Source organism: Rhinatrema bivittatum, chromosome 4 (assembly GCF_901001135.1).
Source record: "Rhinatrema bivittatum chromosome 4, aRhiBiv1.1, whole genome shotgun sequence".
Classification (NCBI taxonomy): Eukaryota; Metazoa; Chordata; class Amphibia; order Gymnophiona; family Rhinatrematidae; genus Rhinatrema; species Rhinatrema bivittatum.
In genome coordinates this window covers 202,364,545-202,384,801 of record NC_042618.1, presented here as the reverse complement: position 1 = coordinate 202,384,801, position 20,257 = coordinate 202,364,545, and the positions used below count along the sequence as shown (strand labels likewise).

The following is a 20,257-nucleotide window of genomic DNA, read 5'->3' as shown; positions in this document are numbered from 1 at the left end:
AGAGAGAGGCGCCAGGCAGACCGCGGAGCGGTAGGCGCAGGATTAGCCGAGGGACGGAGCTGCACCGTAGTGGGCGTAGACTTGGAGGCGCAGGCCAACCCACGAGGCAGGGAAGCCCAGGCTCGGTCTCAGCTGCTGACGTAGGCAGGAAACCGGAGAGCGGAGGAGTGCTGGCAGTTTAGTAGAGAAGCAGGCCCGAGGAGCGGGACAGCTGACAGTCGTTGAATAACCAGGAGCACAGCCCCGTGGAGCAGGGAGGCTCTAGGTAGTCTCTTGAGTAATTAGCGAGACCCGAGGAGTGGGAAAGCGCAGACAGTCTTGCTAGAACACAGGCGCAACCCCGAGAAGCAGGGAAGGCTAGCCAAGGAACTCACAGGTTGCCGCAGTGTTCCGAGGGAGACTCGAGTAGCAGGAGCCATTGCAGAGTAGGACCCAGGAGGCGCAGAGCCAGCCCAAGGAGCAAGTCCCCATGTGAGCGCACACTGACCCCCGAGGAGCAGGTGCCAGACAGGATCCAGGAGCAAGGAACGTAGCGACGTCTCAGGAACACAAGGCAGGAGTTGTGGACTCGTACAGAACTTGTTGCCAAGTCTGCTAGCTGGGGGCGAAGGTGGAGCTTAAGTACAGGATGACATCATCAACCAGGGACGCCCCCCGAGGTACCCGCCAAAGAGGTTTCAAAGGCGGGGCCTGTGACGCGCGTGCCTAGGAAAGCCCGACATCGAAGTAGGAAGTAGCGGCATCCATGCTGCCATGAGGAGTCCTGAGGAACACGGCGGTGTAGGCAGGCCTGCGCTGCGAGAGGACCCGGGGAGGGCAGGAGAGTGGTGCAAGAAGTGAGTACTTGCGGTCACAGCAGTCTGCGACTGACAGGCGTAACAATTATTAAGGTGGAGTTGCAGAAATTCACTGCTTATCCCTGGAATAAGCAGCATGGAATCTATTTATCCTTTGGGATCTGCCAGGTACTTGTGACCTGGATTGGCCACTGTTGGAAACAGGATACTGGGTTTGATGGACCTTTGATCTGACCCAGTATGGCAATCTTAAGTATATACTGTTTGTGGTGTATCAGGAGGTGCTCACTGAAGGATTATGGAGCTGCTCTGGTAGGCAGAAAAGAAAGTCAACTGAGAAACATCCAAATAGCATGTCCATTTAAAGTATGTAAAAATGTTTATGTTGTTGCATGGGAGCAGTGTAGTGAAGATGATGATAGGTCTGGACCAAGTGGCCACAAAAATGCAAGGTCTCTCAAGGGTGCTGCCTGATAGCTGAGAGGAAGACAGGGAGTCAGCAGATAGACCAACAGGGAAGCAGCAAAAGGCCATAATGGAGGACCGGCCAGCTGCTCCTCTTTCAGTGACACCTGATATTGGGTAGCTTGCAGGTATCCAGCAGGAGAGCAACTCATCAGAAAAGAAGCAAGTCTCTTCTTGAGTGGAAGAGATGCAGGCCACTCCAACAGAGGGGCAAATCATAGATACAAACACCAGGGTAGTGAGGGAAACAGCTGGACTACGAACAAAAATGCATGGCCTCCAAGATGTGGTGAGGGAAGGAAGTACAGGGCCTCCGGGAGGTAGTGAGGGAGGAGATGCAGAGCATGCAGCAGGAGCTAAGGGGCCTTTGCCAGTTAATAGATGCAGTGTGGAGGGAGCTGCTGCAGAGGATGCCCCCTGGCAGCCATTTTCCCCACCAGCTCCTACTACGGGTTGGCCCACTGGATGCAGCCACCAACTGTGTTTGCAGCACCTCTAGGCTGGATGGTCCCTCCGCAGGCCAGAACCTCACCTGCACTGTTTCAAGCTCCATGTGGTCCTCCACAAGTACCCATCATGCTACCAGAACCTCTAATGCTGCCATCACAACTTCTGCCCATTCTTCCTGCAGCATCATCACTACTATAAAGCAGAGTTGCTTACCTGTAACAGGTGTTTTCCAAGGACAGCAGGATGCTAGTCCTCACAACTGGGTGACATCATCGGATGGAGCCCGGAATGGAAATCTTTTGTCAAATTTCTAGAAACTTTGACCCACCTGCTGAACATGCCCAGCATGGCGCTAACCACACATCCACCCAGGGTCCCTTCTCTTCAGTCCTATAACATAGAATTAGCACAAAAGGAACAACCAAAAAACCAGTGAGAAAAAATTCCAACTCTGTGGGGAGGCAGGCGGGTTCCATGAGGACTAACATACTGCTGTCCTTGGAGACAGCAACTCTACTTTTTCCAAGGACAGGCAGGATGGTAGTCCTCACAACTGGGTGATTAAGTAGCTTCAGGCCTCTCCGACTAGGAGCAGCAAAAACGGGTACAAACATGCACAACTGCAGCTGCAGAGACTAGAGGAGCAGGCCATCACCCAAGAGGAGAACCACGGTGGGAGAATTGGGTTCATGGCTGAAAGAGATTCTGTAGGATGGATTGTCTGAAATGGGAGTCCTATCGCTCGTCCTTGTCTAGGCAGTAATGCAAAGCAAAGGTATTGAGTTAACTTCAGGTTGCCGCTCTGCAGATCTCATGAATAGGAACCACCCATAGGTGCACTACTGACATGGCCTGGACAGAGTGAGCCCGAAAAGGGATAGGAAGCTGAAGCACTGCCTGTGCGTAGCAAAAGGAGATGCAGTTAGCCAACCAGTGGGATAGAGTCTGTTTAGAAACATCGACACCCAATCTATTTCTGTCAAACAAAATGAATAGTTGAGTGGAGGTGCGATTGGGCACCATCCGTTCTAGGTAGAAGATGAGCGCTCTATTACAGTCCAAGGTATGGAGGGCACGCTCACCTCGATGAGCATGGGGCCTCAGGAAAAAAAGATGGTAATACAATGAACTGGTTGAGATGGAACTCGGACACCACCTTGGGCAGGAACTTAGGATGTGTACTGAGCACCACCCTGTCGTGACAGAACTTCGTGTAAAGTGGGTACAACACCAGCTTCTGCAGCTCACTCACCCTGCGAGCCAATGTGACCGCAACTAAGAAAAGCACTTACAGGAAAGGTACTTTAGGTCACAAGAGTGTAACGGCTCAAATGGGGGTTTCATGAGCTGTGAGAGAACCACGTTCAGATCCCAGGAAACCGCCAGGGGGCGAATAGGGAGTTTGAGCTGAAGGAAACCCTTCATGAAACGTCCCATCAGTGGATGGCAAGAAATAGCAGAACCATCCACATCCCGATGGTATTCTACAATGGCACTTAGGTGTATCCTCACGGAGGCAATCTGTAGGCCAGACTCCAAGAGGAATAACAAGTAGCTCAAGAGAGCCGAGGGGGAGCAGGTGAAAGTGTCTAAGTCACGACCTTCACACCAAGAGGCGAACTGTTTCCACTTCAGGTTGTAGGTCTTTCTGGTGAAAGGTTTCCTAGACTCCAGAAAAACACGGGATACCTCTGCTAGTAGGCAGAGGGCCTCAACAGTCAGGCTGTCAACATCCATGCTGTGAGGGCTAGGGACCAGAGGTTGGGATGGCGGAGCCTGCACTTGTCCTATGTGATCAGGTCTGGAGTCGTTTCCAGTCAGATTGGGGGTGCACCGCAAGTTCCTGAAGGGTCGGGTACCAGACCTGACGGACCCAAGAGGGAGTGATTAGGATCACTGAGCTCTGATCCTGCTGCAACTTCTGAAGTGTCTTGGAGATGAGGGGAAGGGGTAGGTAAGCATACAACAAGCCTGTCCCCCAGTGGATTGAGAACACATTGGCCAGCGATCCCTTGCCCCCCCTGCCTAGGGTGCAAAAGCGATGTACTTTCCTGTTCTCCAGGTCCACATCTGGGGTCCCTTAGTGGCTGAAAAGACGATTCATCACCTCCTGCTTGAGGGATCACTTGTGTGGCCTGAAAGACCGACTCAGGGCATCGGCCAGGATGTAGTCCACCCCCAACAGATACACCGCCCGGAAAGTTATACCATTGGCGATGGTCAATGTCTAAACCAGGACTGCCTCCTGGCAGAGGGGGAACAACCTGGTTCCTCCCTGTTTGTTCAAATACCACATGGCTACCTGATTGTCTGTGTGCACCAGGTTGAACTTGTTCGCTAGAAGTTCCTGGAACACCCATAGGGAATACTGAACTGCCCTCAGCTCCAGAAGGTTGATTTGGAGCCTCCTTTCTTGAGGTGATCAGAACCCTTGCGTGCGATGCCTTAGGACGTGCGCTCCCTACCCCGTCTGAGAAGCATCAGTGGTGAGCGTGACCTGGGGGGGAGGGAGCCGCTTGAAAAGGAAATCCCCGTAACAGATTCTCGAGGATGGTCCTCCAGAGAAGAGAATGACGCAGCTCGTCCGTGACCACAATGGGGGCATGTAGGTCTTGGGGTGCCTGACACCATTGGGAATGCAGTGTCCATTGTGCGTGGTTCATGTGTAGTCGTGCAAATGGGGCGACATGCTCCATCACTGCCATACAGCTGGAGCAAGTGGTGAGCAGAGACATTTCTGGCCGCATCCATGACATGCAAGAGCTGCTAACGCAGAGCTTTCCAAACTTGTCCTGGGGACCCCCAACAGCCAGTCGAGTTTTCAGAATATCCACAATGAATATGCATGAGTTAAATTTGCATATATTGAGTCTCCATGAAATGCAAATTTATCTCTAGAAGCCAGTCCCTCATGATGTGGCCCTCCTGGAAGCAGTCGTGAATTTCAGACTGCGAGAGTAGGTAGGCATCATGAGTGGATCCTGGAAACTTGGGCACAATGTCCAGGATGATGTCCTTGGAGTTGCAAAACACTTGCGTATTGAAGGAGTGGAAGCCCTTGCAGTATGTCTCATTGGCTCCTGGTGCCTTTATATGGATATGACTGTAATTTACAGCCTCCAAGACAGAGAGGGAAATGTGCTATTTGATAGAAATCAGTCATTATTTGATGTTGTTGCTGCTTTCTCCAAGGGAAGGATATATATAGTGTTGTGTTTTCCTAAGCAATGCATCAGAACCTGATCTAAACATATAGAGGTGGCATACTGGCTGATTCCAGACAGTGACCCCTAGAGGTGTCTGGGAGGTGCCAGTGGTGAAATACACCAGGGCAGTAGTGACATTAACATGTACTGACATGGTGTGGCCCCTGCAGGTAAACCCTGTGCCCTAGTCTTGTATACTCTGTGTAAGAGTATCTCCCCTGCCTCCTCTGTTCTCTCGCCTTCCTCAGCTATTGTGACCTGAGTATCCATAGGGCCATTAGAGTCATCTTGAAAAGGGACTCTCTACAACAGACTCTCACCCCCACTCCCCGTATGTCCCAGAAACATACACTCCACTCCCCTTTAATGTCCTGTATGTCCTAGTTTCTCCTCTAATCTGTCCCAGTAACCCCTAGTATAAACCGGCATGTCCCAGTTACCACCCAGTAGGTCTCAGTCTGTCCCAGGTACACTCCCCTCTCACCCCCTAGCTTGCTCTTCTGTCCACTCCCCTGGAGAAGCTAACCCGTCAAATGTCAGGTCCAAAATCAAAATGGAAGTTTGCACTTGTGTACATAAATGAGTAGTAGTAAATGAACATGTGCAAACTGGATGACATTTGAGCATACATCGCTTTTAAAATACCTCATTACGTGTGTACCTGCTAACCTCATTCTGACATGCCTCTCTTCTACGTGTGTACTTTTACTCACGCATGCGAGTATACACATATGTGATCCTTTTTTAAAATATGGATTGCACGCATGGGCCACATACGCACATTATATGGCTTTTGTATGCGAGTAAGCCTTTCAAAATTCACTTTAAAATGTTTAAAAGTCTTCTCGGCGGCCATACTATAATACAGTTACCCTTGTTTGTTATAGTTGTGCTTTTTCTGGATTAATTTCTAGCACTCTTACCTTTAAATTGTCTCACATGTATATGTTGCTTCCCAGATTCATCCAGCAACATTCTACACAAGGCATGCATGTTTATGGCAGCCATAAACATCAGATAAGTGCATTATACCTGACACTTAGGCCAGAATTACCTTTACAGAGGTTGAGACTGTTTTTATTTGCAAGAAAAATATGAAAAAACAGATGTATACATAGGGCTCCATGATAACTGATGGCACATAACTATAATTGATGCTCTTGAAGTTATAACTGTTTGCGAGTTCTTTGACTAATCAGCACCTGTTTATGATACCAGATGGTTAGTGCATGATATATATACCTTCTCCCCTTTATTTTTGATTATTCATGCTACACCAAGCCACCAGAGTACAGTATCTAAAGTGACAGATCTCAGACAAGGCACCAATAATAAGGTCATAGCCTGACACTACTTGCTCTAGGCAAGAAACAGCTTTTAAATTATGTTTACAGACATATCCCACTAGTAATCGAGTAGTTGCATGTGTCTGGAATCATAAACTCATTAAATCTAAATAATAGACCCAATTATGGCTGCATCTGCAAACAGATAATTGCTAATGCCTACTACTCTTGTTAAGCGTCCCAGCACAGATAAGTAATATAGGAGAGCCCAAAAGTCACAGCAGTTTTGCTTTTATAAAATTAATTGAAATTTTTGAATATGTTTAAATTTAATTTTTCAGCTATAAGTGCCAACAAGCTTTTACTGTTTTAAAACTCAACTGAAACTTGTGTCTGGTTGGTGAAAATATTCCATTTTCTAATCTCACTCTATATTGTCACATAAGTTCATTAATCATTTCACAATGAAGATATTTTCAAATTAATTTACCCAGGCAAAATGGCTTAGCTGAACATTACTCTCCTCAGCCCAAGTAAAAAGTATGTACAAGCTTCCAAGCATACATAATTTTAGTGGCGCTGCAAAGAGGCAATCCCAGTGGCATGTTTAGATTGGGAGAAAAAGCACACAGGTATATCATGTTTTCACAAATGTATGTGCTACTTCACACCCCTTTAGCAGCCTGAATAAAAGAGCAGGTGCAAAGTATGTGGCTACTCTCTGCGCACATACTTTAGACTAATTTTCTAAATTAAACTACACATGTTGTTTCTCTTTAAAATCAGTGTACAGTATGTGGCCTAAAAGCACCTGTGTACAACTACATGGGCTACTTTAAAATAGTTTCCAGTACAAGACACTCTATGCCTACACATTGTAGCCTTGAGTTAAATCTCAAAGAGCTACAGACAGATGTTCTCATCTTCTTGACTTTGCACTATAAGAATGACATTTACAATGAATGTTTTACAAATTGAGGGAATGTAAAAAAAACAAAACACAAAAAGAAAATACATACCAAGGACAATGAAGAATCATGTGTCACTCCATAGCTGTAGGGCTCAGAAACACTGCACTATTATGCCCTCAAGGGCCAGTACACAGTTCTTTGTCCAACCCAAGAAAATGTGATCTGATTTCTCCCAACCTCTGAAACTTGATCAGCTTCAGACCCTGCAAGTCTACAGAACCCTTCAGAATATCTGTTATCTACCACTCCAACTTCTCTTCTAATTACAATCCTTTCTTTCAACATATGGTATCTTGCAAAAGTATTCGACCCCCTAAAAAGTCAGATTTGTGTGGATTAGAAATGACACTTATACAGATTGTTCCAGACAGTATGTTTATTGCAAACCAGTATGCTCTTAAAGTACATTTTCAAAGTCACAATTCATTATTTATCTGCAATTTATTAAAAATAAAATTAAAAACTGAAAAATGCTGCTTGTATAAGTATTCAACCTTTGTGCTGTGGAAGCTCTAACTTTATACAGATGAAAGATATGCCTAAGAACTGGCTTACAATTGGCCTCTACCTGTGAATCATTAAAAAAAGGTCAGTTTTTCTGGATAACAGAGCCCCTAATTCCAGTACCATTGGTCAGACTGTGAATCTGAAGGAAAGGTGTGAAAATTAAGACCAAAGAGCATTCTATAGAAATTAAAGATTTAGTTATAGACATGCACAAGATAGGAAAAAGCTACAAAATAATATCCAAGTGCTTGGATATCTCAGTGAGCACTGTTGGATCAATTCTGAGGAAATGGAAGCTGCATCATATCACCCAGACACTGCCTAGACAAGGCCATCCCTCAAAACTCAGCATCAGAGCAAGGAGATTTAGGAGGGAAGCCACAGAGAGGCCAACAATCACTTCGAAGGAGCTACAGAGTTCTGTGGCTAATGTAGGGATGCACTAGTCAACCATATCAAAAGATCTGCATACAACTGGCCTGCATGGGAGGGTGGCTAGAAAGAAGCCATTACTGAAGAAAAACAACATCAAAGCACATCTGAAGTTTGTCAGAAAGCATCAGAGTGACCCAGCTAAAATGTGGGACACGCTTTTGTGTTCAGATGAGACAAAAATGGAGCTTTTTGTCTAAAATTCAAAATGCTATTTGTAGAGCAAACCTAACACTGCCTATTCCTCAGCAAACACCATCCCAACAGTGAAGTATGGGGATGACAGCATCATGTTGTGGGGATGCTTTTCCTCAGCAGGGAATGGGCATCTTGTTAACATTGGGACAACATACAGGGAGATACTGAATGACAACCTGCTTCAGTCTACTAAAAAACTAAAAGTTGGGAGAAAGTTCACCTTTCAGCAGGACAAAAATCCCAAGCACAAGGCCAAAGCAACACAGGAGTGGTTGAACAACAAAAAGGTGGCCTCAATTGGCAAAATTGTTTTTTTTTTCCTCATGTAGTTTCAATGTAAAGGTAATTTGTTATTCATAAAATAAACTCCCTCCAGGTACATAGGTCCTCATCATAACAAACCTCAGCAATAGCAAGTCTTATCCTCAAAGTAATCCCTGTTCAGTATTTGACACAGCAATCATACTCTGCTTCTTAACAAATATATTAACTGGCTCCCAACCTATTAGCTTGTGAAGGGGATTTTTAGTTAGTAAATATTTTGAGAGGTAAATCTTTATTTTATTGTTTTGTAAAACATGATTTTATGGATTTGATATATTATGCTGTAATGCATAGTTATTTTACTCTTTGATATTATTGGATGTGCTTGATATTATGTAATTACATATATTTTATTTTTCACTTTTGTACCATGCTTAGAGATTTTTATGTTTGGTGTGTTAAAAATAAAGCAATAAGAGATAATACTGTATATTGTATTCCAGAATATGCAAAGTAAAATATTAGCTATATAAATTAAACAGAAATACAAATCAATAAATCATATTTTGTATGTGAAGATACTTATTCAGGGTTTCGTGTGTGCATGTAGGAGACACTGCTGTGTAATAAACTGAGCTAAATGTCTATATTTGATCTCTTTTCATCTTCCATCACTATATTCTTTAGGCAGGCAGTAGAGCAATCTTACACAGACCTGTGCTTTCTTTTCTGCTTGCTGCACTGGAGCAGTCTAAATATGCTGGCACCGTACCTTATAGACATAGAGCTCATGGATATCATCCGATAGCGTGGTGCCGTCGTCTCTCATCAGTGGAGTGAAAGCAAAGCCAAACAACTTCTTCTCCCCTTTGTCCTTTGCTGCAACAAAATCAGGAATAAGTGAGCTTACAGGACATATCAAACAACATAACTCATGGTCACATTTACATTAATGGTACCATGCGAGATCCTCTTTTGACTGTAAGATCAGGCTGAAATGTATAACAAGAATGTGCAAAGCACAAGGCTTTGAAGGGATCACAGAGTATCAGCTATTAAACTAATTAATGTCATACAGCCTCTCACTCAAAGGATGCTTTAATTCTGGTGTACTCTCTCTGCCAAAACAAATGCTTCTGTGATAAATATGCTGTTTTTTACACGTTGATGAAAAATGTACTTTATATTGAATATTTGAAATTTACTATCTTTTCCCATTTCTCATAGCAATCCTAACTGTAAAAGGCCAGAGAGAGCATCTGTAAAAGTGTAATTCTTTAGTGCCTTTGTTTTTCCAGCAAATATAATGAAGTTAATGCATGTCATGACTCATCAGTCACTCTCCAGGAGTTCAAGCATGTTACCCTTTTAAATTAAGAGTTAGAGTTTCAAAAGTTACGCACGTGCGCACATGGACGTGTGATTTTATAACATGTGCACGCTGGCGCGCGCGCATGTTATAAAATGCCAGGTTGGCACGAGCAAGGGGGGGAACACATATGCAATTATGCGCGGCGATGCATCGGGGCCTTCCCCAGTTCCCTCCCAGTCCGCTCCAATTAAAGAGCGGACTGGGAGGGAACTTCCCAACCCCCTAGCCTAACCTCCCTTCCCCTTCTCCTATCCTGCCCTCCCCCTCCCCCTATCCTAAATCCCCCCAAATTCCTTATCCTACCTTTTGCTCCTTCTGCTGAGCAGGAGCAGCCTGTAATACTGTACTGTGCCGGGCGCCTCTAGCCCCGCCCCCTGGACCGCCCCTTTCACTATCCCCGGGACTTACATGCGTACCTGGGGTTTACATGCGTGGCCGGGCCCTTTGAAAATTGGCCCAGCGCGCGTAAGGCCCGGCCACGCGTGTAAACCCCCGGGTTTCACCGCGTAAGTGTTTTAAAATCTGGCCCAAACTTTGTCAGGCAGAAGCCCCAAACCTGGGGGGCATCTTACCCTGCAAAGAAATGAATAACTTCCAACACACAGAGCAGGTCTGGGGCATACATTATTGACTTGTGTTTACAGAATGAAAATATTGATGCAGTCTACTGGTAAAAATACCACTTTGAATTTTTATAGCATATTTAGGGGACTGTGCACTAAAACTCACACCAAAAATATTTTAGGAATGCATGAACATAAAATTCAGTGCGCACACTAAAATGCCACTTAATAGCCTATGTATTAAATTTGAGTTCATGCCCACAAAACAAATTGTCCTCAGAGTGATCACATGCTATTAGCATGAGCGCAATGGACTGCAAAATCCCCTATGCTAACCAGCCCAAAGTGAAAGGGTTGATGAGAACAGGGGATTTCATTCCTTATTCCATCAATCTGAGGGCATATTGTTTCCCCACAACAAAAAGAACCAAAGGGCCTCCATGGTTGGATCCCCTCTATAGAAAGTGGTCCAATCACCCCCTGACCTTCCTATTCCTCCTGCAGTCAAGAATGAAAGATTCAGTAGTCTAAATGTTCTCAGCCACCTCCCCTCCTATATATATATTTTTTTTTTTATTTAACATTGCTTATTTCCCACCTATATTAGAATATCTATGCTAGGCGGTTTCCATAAAAACAAACAGTAATTTTTAAATAACAAACTAATACTTTGGGCAGTATGCCCATACTATAGTGTAAACCCTGGGTGGGATAAAACCTTGATGCTGCCCTAATGAGCATATCTAAATAGAATAGACCCTATTTGCAGCAGTTCTCCATGGATAGCTTTTCACTTCTGAGGTCCAGGGCTCCCTGTGGTGGGGGAAGCATAGCTTCAAAGTACTTTTGCATTGACCAAAGTACACAGCCTTTTTCCAGTTCATGAAAAGGGCTGTGTACACAGCAATAATCACACTGAGAAGCAATGTGGTTTTCAACTTCTTTACTGATAGTTGATTAAATTGACTACAGATTCTTTATAGAATTTAAATTTCAAATAAAACTGATGAACACCAATGAAGAATAAAGATTAATAAATTTGTGACCTCACTCTTCTAGTAAAGTCCTTGAATTTATGGAAGCCAATTTATCTCCTTCTCCTTTCAATTACTCAGATTGAAGAAAGTATAATCCTTCTTTCAATTCCTAAATTTATCTCAGTCTTCTGCCCACTGTGGAATGTTAGAATTTAATCTCAATTATGAATCAGAATACAATGGATCCCAATCCTCATACCTCTCTCCTGCAGACTCCTTTTTGACAGGAGCGGCGACTATCAGCAGGTTTAACAACTGACACTCAATTTTTCCGGCATCGGTTCTCGAGCCCGCTGACAGCCACGGGTTCGGAAACCAGACGCCGGCAAAATTGAGCATCCGGTTTTCAACCCGCGAGCCACGGGCTGATTTTAAATTTTTTTTTAAATTATTTTTTACTTTTGGGCCCTCCGACTTAATATCGCCATGATATTAAGTAGGAGGATGCCGGCAGAAATTAACGTCTACTTTTGGGTAGGCGCTAATTTCTGAAAGTAAAATGTGCGGCTTGGCTGCACATTTTACTCGGAAGGCATAAAGGTGATTTGTTGTTTCAGCTTCTGGATTTTTTCAATTAAAGCTGAAGCATAGTCATTGCATGAAGTTTTAATGAAAATATTGTTCGAAGTTTGGAGTGAAGAGGGGTCTTTAATCAGACTCTTGACTGTCTCAAACAGAAGTTTTAAGTTGAAAATTACTCCATGTATCTGCTTTGCCTAGTAGTCTTTTTTTTATTTATTCATAAGGGTTCAGTAATGAGACAGGAATGATTTGTATCTTCTTAGTGATTCATCTGAAGGGATTTTTTTGCCAATGTTTTTCAAGTTTTCATGGGAGTTTTTTTAGATTCTTTCTGTTTTCTATTATGCCAGGGGTTCTTTTTTCTGAGTTTATTATTATTATTGTTTGGATTGGGCTATATTTCTCTGCTATTTCCTTGATCATTTTATCCCATGAATCAAAAGCCGCATTGTAACTGTTTAAATTTAGGTCACAGATTTTGGTCTCTAATGCAGCAGTTAGTGTTTCAGATTTTGTTTTCCTTATGAATGTTTGGGTGGTTATATTTTCAGAGCTTTTCACTATTTGCTTTTTGTATATTAGGTGGTGGTCAGACCATGGGATTATTGTGTGTTTAGTCTTTATACTATAATTATTGGGATTTGTGAAAATGAGATTGACAGTATTACTAGTTTTGTGGGCGGCTTCAAAGACGTGTTGAATCCATCCTAAGGCTTCCATTGCTTCTAGGAACATGTTCGCAGGAGATGGATCTTGGAGACTCATTTACATGAAGATAAAAATCTCCTAAAATTATAGTTGTTTCAGGAGTAGGGAATTATTTTGTGAAAAGTTTGATTAAGGATGAACAGTTATTTTGGATAAGGCCTGGAGGGCAGTATACTAATCTGATATTCATTTGTTTTGATTTTAAAATGGCTACTTCATAAGGCAGATAGATTTCAGTTTTCTTTAGTGTTAATTTGAGTTCTTTTTTGCAGATTATTAGCAAGCTTCCACCTTTTTTTTTTGTCTTGGTATATGGAATAGATTGTAATTTGGATGTAATAATTGGTTTAGTAATACATTATCCTTATCGTTTAATCAGGTTTCAGTTATGCAGAATGTTGGTTGTTGTTTGTTAATAATATCATTTATTAGTGGGATTTTTTTTTAATTGTGCATTCAGACGTAGTTTGGTGAACAGTAGGCAAGAAGCAAAACAGAAAGTAGCACAAAATAATATGATTAGGAATAAAGAGAAATATAGGTCCATTCTCTGCACCTTGAACACATGTCTACATCAGAGATCACAAAGGGCTATGCAATATGAATCACACAACTTCTTCTGCTTTGGTAATAAAGCTGGGAAATTATTAGCAAATCTGGTGAGACTTATCTTTTCTTTGATGCTTATGTGAGGAACCTCTGGTTTCCTTATCAGAATGAATGTACTAACTAGCTGGGGAGTTTGAGAGATTAAGTGAAGAGAGGTTGGGTTTGACTCCTCCAAATGGGAATTGCAGATGGTATGTTCTAACAGTATATGAACCCCTGCCACTATTTTAGGCTGTGAATTTTTAGTTAATCTTTTAGAAGGCATGATGTCCATGCTTTCTGTTAATAATTGTTGCAAATTTAGATCAGAGGACTTTCTGATTTGCTCTCTTGTGGGTCACCTTTTGTTTTTGACCCATTTTGGTTTATTTACTCTTTTTGATCCTTTTTTGGAGACTTTCCCTGTGAGAGCCTTGGTATGTCTTCCCAGAAGATTTGAGAAGTCCCTGTGTAAGGTTAGATCAGAGGGTAGGGAAGAGTCTGCTACTCTCTCTCTCACCTCCAGTGAACGGGTCAGTCAATAACCCGATGAAAAGGAGTTCCAGTTTTGAGTTGCTTTCTTTAGTGACTGTTCTCTCACGTTGGGAGATAGGGAAGTTTTTCTTTCCTTCCCATCCCTTATTTTGTTTTTTCTCCCTTTTGAGACCAAGTCTGTTTTTATCCCTTTTGGGACTGAGTGCCCTTGGTACCAAGGACCCAGTTTCCAATCTGTTGGGAAAAGAGGAATGGTGGTTTTATCAGAGAGGAATGGACTCCTATCCATTACCGGAGAGAAGGAGTTGAAGGTATTCCAGAGTTGTTTTTCCTACTGACTCAAGTGTCCTGCACTTGAGAGGAGCGTGCCCACTGGTGTTTTCAGGAGATCTAAGATATTCAAAGACCCGGATGAGGAAGTCAGCTGTGTCCGCACGGGTGGAAAGAAGGCGGCGCTTCAGGCCCGCTCCAGAAGGAGCAAGAAGTGCGTTGGGTGCGCTAAGGATCAGAGCAGCGCTTGGGTGGACCGTCGCCTAAAGGAGGAGCAGGGAGCAGGTCAAGGCACGTTGAGCTTGAAGTGGCCGCGTAGCAGGAAGATAGAGCAGTGCTGTAGGTCGTGCCAGAGAGGTATGAAAGTTATTGTGTGTGTGTGTTTAGACAATTTTGAATGAGGGAGTAAGTGTATGAATGGGCATGTGTATGTGGAAGAGAGAAGCAGGAGTGGGTATGTGCGTGAGACCATGTATGTGTATGTGAGAATGAGCACATATGTGTGTGTATGTTAGTGTGTGCCCTATACTCCCTAGTCCCCTTGCCTTTCCCCTCCAATCCACAACAATTTCAGGGTGACTAGAAATAAAAAAAATTTCCAGGTATGCTGGCAGGCTGCCAGTAGAGTCCAACATGCCGCCAGCGAAAAATGGAGGCAGCCCAGTGGCTACCTGCAGCGGAAGACAATGAGGCTACCAGCTACCTGCTGAGCTCATTGGCCCACAGCTGAAAGGTAAAATGTGAGTGAGGTAGAGAGACAGTGTGGGTGTGTGTTTTTGTGAGAGTATATGTGTCAGAGCATGTGTATATGTGTGAAAGAGCACTGTGAGAGCATACATAAATGACAGCATTTATGAATGTGTGTGAAAGAGAATGTGTGAGCATGTATATTTGTGAAAGAACATGTGAAAGCATGCATGTGTGTGGAAGAGCATATATGAAAGCATGTATGTGTGAGAGCACACGTGTGTGTATGAAAGCATTTGTGAGTGAAAACATCTGTGAGTGTGTTAAAGAGCATGAGTGAGAGCATTTGTGTGTGTATAAGAGAGAGAGAGAATGAACATGTGTATATAAGAGGAGGAAAATCCCTCTCCTTGCCCCCCCCACCCCCCGTACAAATCCAGGGCAATTTTAGGATGACTGGAAATCAAAAGTTCCCAAGGTGGAAAGTGGGGATTTTTAAAATCTTTCTTAGTTTTCATTATTGGGTGTTATTTGATGTATCTACTATTTCAAACTATTTAATTGATGTTTGGGAAATTTCGTATAATTTTTGTATGAATGTTTAATAGCTGTTATTCTATTTATCAATTGTTATTTGAAATATTTATTCTTTTTATTAGTACATTTTTACTATTATGATATTTTATATTCTCTAATTTTATTATTTTGAAGAATAGAATTTCTATTTTTCCATTTTTGCACTGCATAGTGTTTGGCTTGTTGTGGTTTCCAGTTCAGTTTTTGTTTACATGTTTCTGTGTATTTGGTGAAGACCTGCCTGTGTTCTGCATGTGCGACTGAGAAGAAGTATTTTGTTGGCATGTAGCTTCTGTGTAGGGATCTACAGCAGCCTGGCTTGTTCTGTTTTCCTAATAGGAGATGTATTGCTATTTAGGGCTTGGTGTAATATTTGCATTGTTGTTTTTTTGTATTTAGGATTTTTACTGTTTGAGTGCTGGCAGTTAGTTCTCTTTTTAGTATGGAATGTTTACTGTAATGTACTTGTAATTCAGTTTACTCTGGGCAAAGCCCACATCTGCATTACAACTGGCCAAATACCATATGCACTTCAAATGTGTTTATTGCAGGGTTGTGATTTTTTATCTCAGAAGACTACACTTTCAATGTCCTTTTCTTGTAAAATTGGCTATTTTAAATGCAAAATTTTTAATTGTGTATGGTGAGGGTGGGGACGGCGATGTAGGCACAAGGTTGTAAAGTTCATCTATGGTGCCAAATGCCCTTGCAGTGGCTTGGAGAGAGTTTGCCACACATAACCTCCACCATTCACCCATCTCCAACCTTTGCAGGGGAGAATGCTGGAGAAAAGGTGGGAGGCAGGTTTTAGGGTTCCTGGGAATGTGGCAGGGTTGCCTGCTTCCTAGAAATATTATCAATGAGATCTGCTAATCTTCCACTCCTCTGGGAACTCTGACTCCTACTTTCCCCCCTTCCACAGCATTTGAAATAACTGAAAGGTGCCGTGTCTTGGGGGTGAAGAGGGGGGCACTATCTCATTCCTCGCCTCAAGCAGCAGATTGCCTTGAGCTGCCCCTGTATACAAGGGCAATATCAAATCCTTTTTTCTGCTGAACATTCCTCTTTCTATGTACCCAAGCATCTTTCTGGCTTTTACCATCACCTTAATCACCTGTTTGGGAAAACCTTGAGATCATCAGATACAATCATCCCCAGATCCTGCTTTTGTTTAATGCATTGAATAATTTCACCCATAGACTGTAATGCTCCCTTTGTTTTTAGCAGCCCAAATTAATTTTTTAGCATTAAACCTTGGCTGCCACACTAGCCCATTCTTCAAGCTTTGCTAGATCCCTCTGTTTTCCATGCCTTTCTGGCTGTCTACTCTGCTGCAATTTTTTTACTTTATTATTATGATTGTTTATATTTAAACTGCCACTCCTCCTCTTCTTTCTACTCTGCCCCTTCCTGAATAGACCTAGCCCAGTATCATTATATCCCAGTCATAGTTTTCGATGTATGTGTGGAAATTTTCACAAAACATTTGCATGAACATTTTATTATACGTATCTTGTGAGATAATTTTCTAAGCAGACGTACATACATAAATCCGCTTTGAAAATTGGTAATTTACGTGCATATTTGCCAACTTTTTATGTGCAATGTTACAAAATTACCCCCTAAATGTACTCACTTGAGCAATGCCTGAACTCAAAGCGGAGGTGGGAGCCACGGAATCTGTCGATGGGAATAGGCAACTTGATGATTTCTCCCCAGCGAGGGCTGTTACTGTGGTACAGGACAAAAGAATGATACAGACTCCTGCTTGGCTCTCCAGATCCTAAACTGATGCAGTCCTGGAAAACACAATTATTCAGCAAGTGATGTCAAAAGAAATGTAGTCTTACCCGATAATTTTCTTTCCTTGAATTCTGCCAGAACAGTCCCGATGTGTGAGGTTTATGCCACCCTTCTGGCAGATGGAAACAGAGAACACAACTTTGCTAGTGACATCATCACTGGTATTAGTAATGGTACAGCAGAGTGAATTTCCAGTATACTTTTGTCAAAGCAATGGCATAGTAAAAAAAAAAAAAACCCCTTACAAAACTAGCAAACATTTTTTTAATAAACACGACAGGAAAGAAACCTCCATTCCCACCCTTTCCATTTCAAAAAGATAGAAGGGGAATCTAGAAGCAGAGTTAATAGATTTAAAAAAAGCCTTGAACTCTCAGAAATGAGAAGAAATATAACATGATCTTTATGTGATATCTGAAGGCTCTCAAAAAGAACAAGCTCCAACTGCAAAACCTGATTTCCTGGGTGGGTCCTGGATTGGTTTAGTTTGATTCCAGGAAAAAGAAATGATCAGATAAGTCTAAATACCTCCCTTCCTTATCATCCATTGAAAAGTCTAGAAGTACCAAGAATTACCAAGCCCACTGTAAGAGAATGGAAAGAAGAAGAGGTTCTTTTGAGAAAGCGAACACCAAAAGCTACACCTGTTTTAGCATGTACATACAGTCTATAATGTTTAGTGAAGGCATGCAAAGTCAACCAAGTAGCCACCTTACAAATAACTTCCAGAGTAACTGCAGTCACCTCTGCCTACGAAGGCCTCAGCCCTCATAGAATGAATACAAAGTGACTCCATACCTGTATACCCTCCATCAAGTAAGCTGAAGAAACTGCCTCCTTGTTCCAGTGGGCCAAAGAAGATGTGTTCATTGCCTCCCCTTTACAAGTCTGCCGAATAAAATGTAAAGCCTATCCTATTTCCTAAAGGAATTAGTCACTTTCCGATACCAGAGGAGAACTAATAAAAAATCCAAGAAGCACAGAGACTTATCATTGCCTTCGAAAATACTGTAAGGGAGATTGTCCGGTTTAGATGCAATTGTGATGCTACTTTGGGCAAAAATGATGGCACAGGCAAAGAGAGGCTGCCCGTGCAGAAAAACTAGATAAGGGCCTGCAATTTCAAAATGGCTGAACAAGTGAACACTAAAGCACTGACTTTAGACATAAATGTTTCAAAGATGCATGCCTGAAAGATTCATAAGGAATACCTGTAAGCATACTAAGGACCAAATCAAGATCCCACTGGGGAATCTGAGCCCTGGAAGGATGACAAATTCACGTGACCCTGTGCAAGAATCAAACCACATCTGGATGAGCAGTTACCAAGGCTGCTTGAATCTGCCCCCTGTAGCAAGATATCTAAATCTTTTAGGAATTAACAGCTAACCCCCTGTCAGGGTGGTCAGAAAATTCACCCACCAGGTGAAAAAGAGAGCTCCTCACAGAACTTAAAGAGAGACCAAACCCAAACATATGACAAAGAGCTTGAATTCTTATGGGCCTAAAGCAGATTGGAATTCTTATGAGCCTAAAGCTGTTGGATATTCCTTTCTGTGCAACTGAAACCTTTCCAGGGCTAGGTCATATGACAGAATGGAGCTGGATCCTCCATCACTACTAGCCCCTGGTGTAACAGACTGCGACCCAAGGAAAAAGCAAAGAGGAACACCGTCTGTTAACCTTACCAGTTTTGCAAATCATGGCCATCTTGGCCAATCCAGAGCCACCAAGATTACTGCCAATGATGATCCTCTTTTCTTCTTATTGTCCTCTCTGAAACAGGCCAGGGGAGGAAACAAATAAAGAAGCTTGCCTCTGACCAAGGTTGAATAAAAGCATCAATTCAACTAGAACCTCATCCCTTTATGCATCTGAAGAACATGTCAGCCTTGGTGTTCTTGCAAGTTGCCATGATGTCCATATGGGTAACCCTTCAATGATCCACAATCACCTGAAAAGTATCCAGGCTGAACTCCAACTCTGGCATCTGCTCAGAAGTTGGTCTAGACATTATCTTCTGCAATGTGTCATACAGGCCTCTAACCTGCCGTTAGTTGATTATTATAATGCCATCTTAATTTGAACATAAGAATTGCCATAGTGGGTCAGTCCAAGGGTCCATCAAGCCCAGTATCCTGTTTCCAACAGTGGCCAATCCAAGTCACAAGTACCTGGCAAGTACCCAAACATTAGATAAATCTCAATCTACTATTGCTTATTAATTAATAGCAGTTTATGGCTATTTCCTCTAGGAACATATCCAAATCTTTTTTAAATCCAGTTACACTAACTGCTGTAATCACATTCTCTGGCAATGACTTCAAGAGCTTAACTATGCGCTGAGTGAAAAAGAATTTTCTTCGATTTGTTTTAAATGAGCTACTTGCTAACTTCATGGATTGCCCCATAGTCCTTCTATTATCAGAGAGATTAAATAACTAATTTACATTAACTTTTTCAAGTCCTTTCAGGATTTTGTAAACCTATATCATATCCCCCCCTCAATTGTCTCTTCTCCAAACTGAACAGTCTTAACTTCCTTAGCCTTCCCTCATAAGGCAGCCATTCCATGCCACTTATCATTTTGGTCGCCCTTCTGATAAGTGGCATGGAACAGCTGCCTTATGAAGTAAGGCTAAGGAAGTTAGGGCTTGCTTGCTTAGGGTTTGCTTACCTGCTGTGACATTAAAACCATTACAACTTTTGTTAAACACATCTTCATTGGCTTCCAATTACTGAACGCATCCAATACAAGATGGCAGTTATTGTATTTAAATTGATCTCATCCTCTGTCACACCATGATGCAATGCCTTGCTGCATATGTACTGTCCGAACGCCGATTGTGATCATCACAAAGAGGACTGTTGGATGAACCATCTCTGCACTACGCTAGACTGAGCGGTACTAGTGAACGTGCCTTCCCTGTTGCAGCACCAATTCTCTGGAACTCCTTTCCAGAGGTATTACAACTGGCTGATGGAGTGAAGGCTTTCAAAACTTTGTTGAAAACTTGGCTGTTTAAACAGGCCTATTATTAGCCTTTTTGGGACTTTGAA

At 42.7% G+C, this 20,257-nt stretch overlaps 1 protein-coding gene across 4 annotated transcripts in view; it reads right to left on the bottom strand.

Annotated features, from left to right (window-relative positions):
* Positions 1-20,257, bottom strand: part of DOCK3 (dedicator of cytokinesis 3) — a 1,203,328-nt gene that overhangs the window by 393,710 nt on the left and 789,361 nt on the right. For all 4 annotated transcript variants that reach the window (XM_029599541.1, XM_029599543.1, XM_029599542.1 and 1 more), the window contains 2 exons: positions 17,031-17,193; positions 9,349-9,455 (listed from right to left, as the gene is read on the bottom strand). In XM_029599541.1, coding sequence (XP_029455401.1) covers positions 9,349-9,455; positions 17,031-17,193 — 270 coding nt within the window. The remainder of the gene's footprint in view (positions 1-9,348; positions 9,456-17,030; positions 17,194-20,257) is intronic.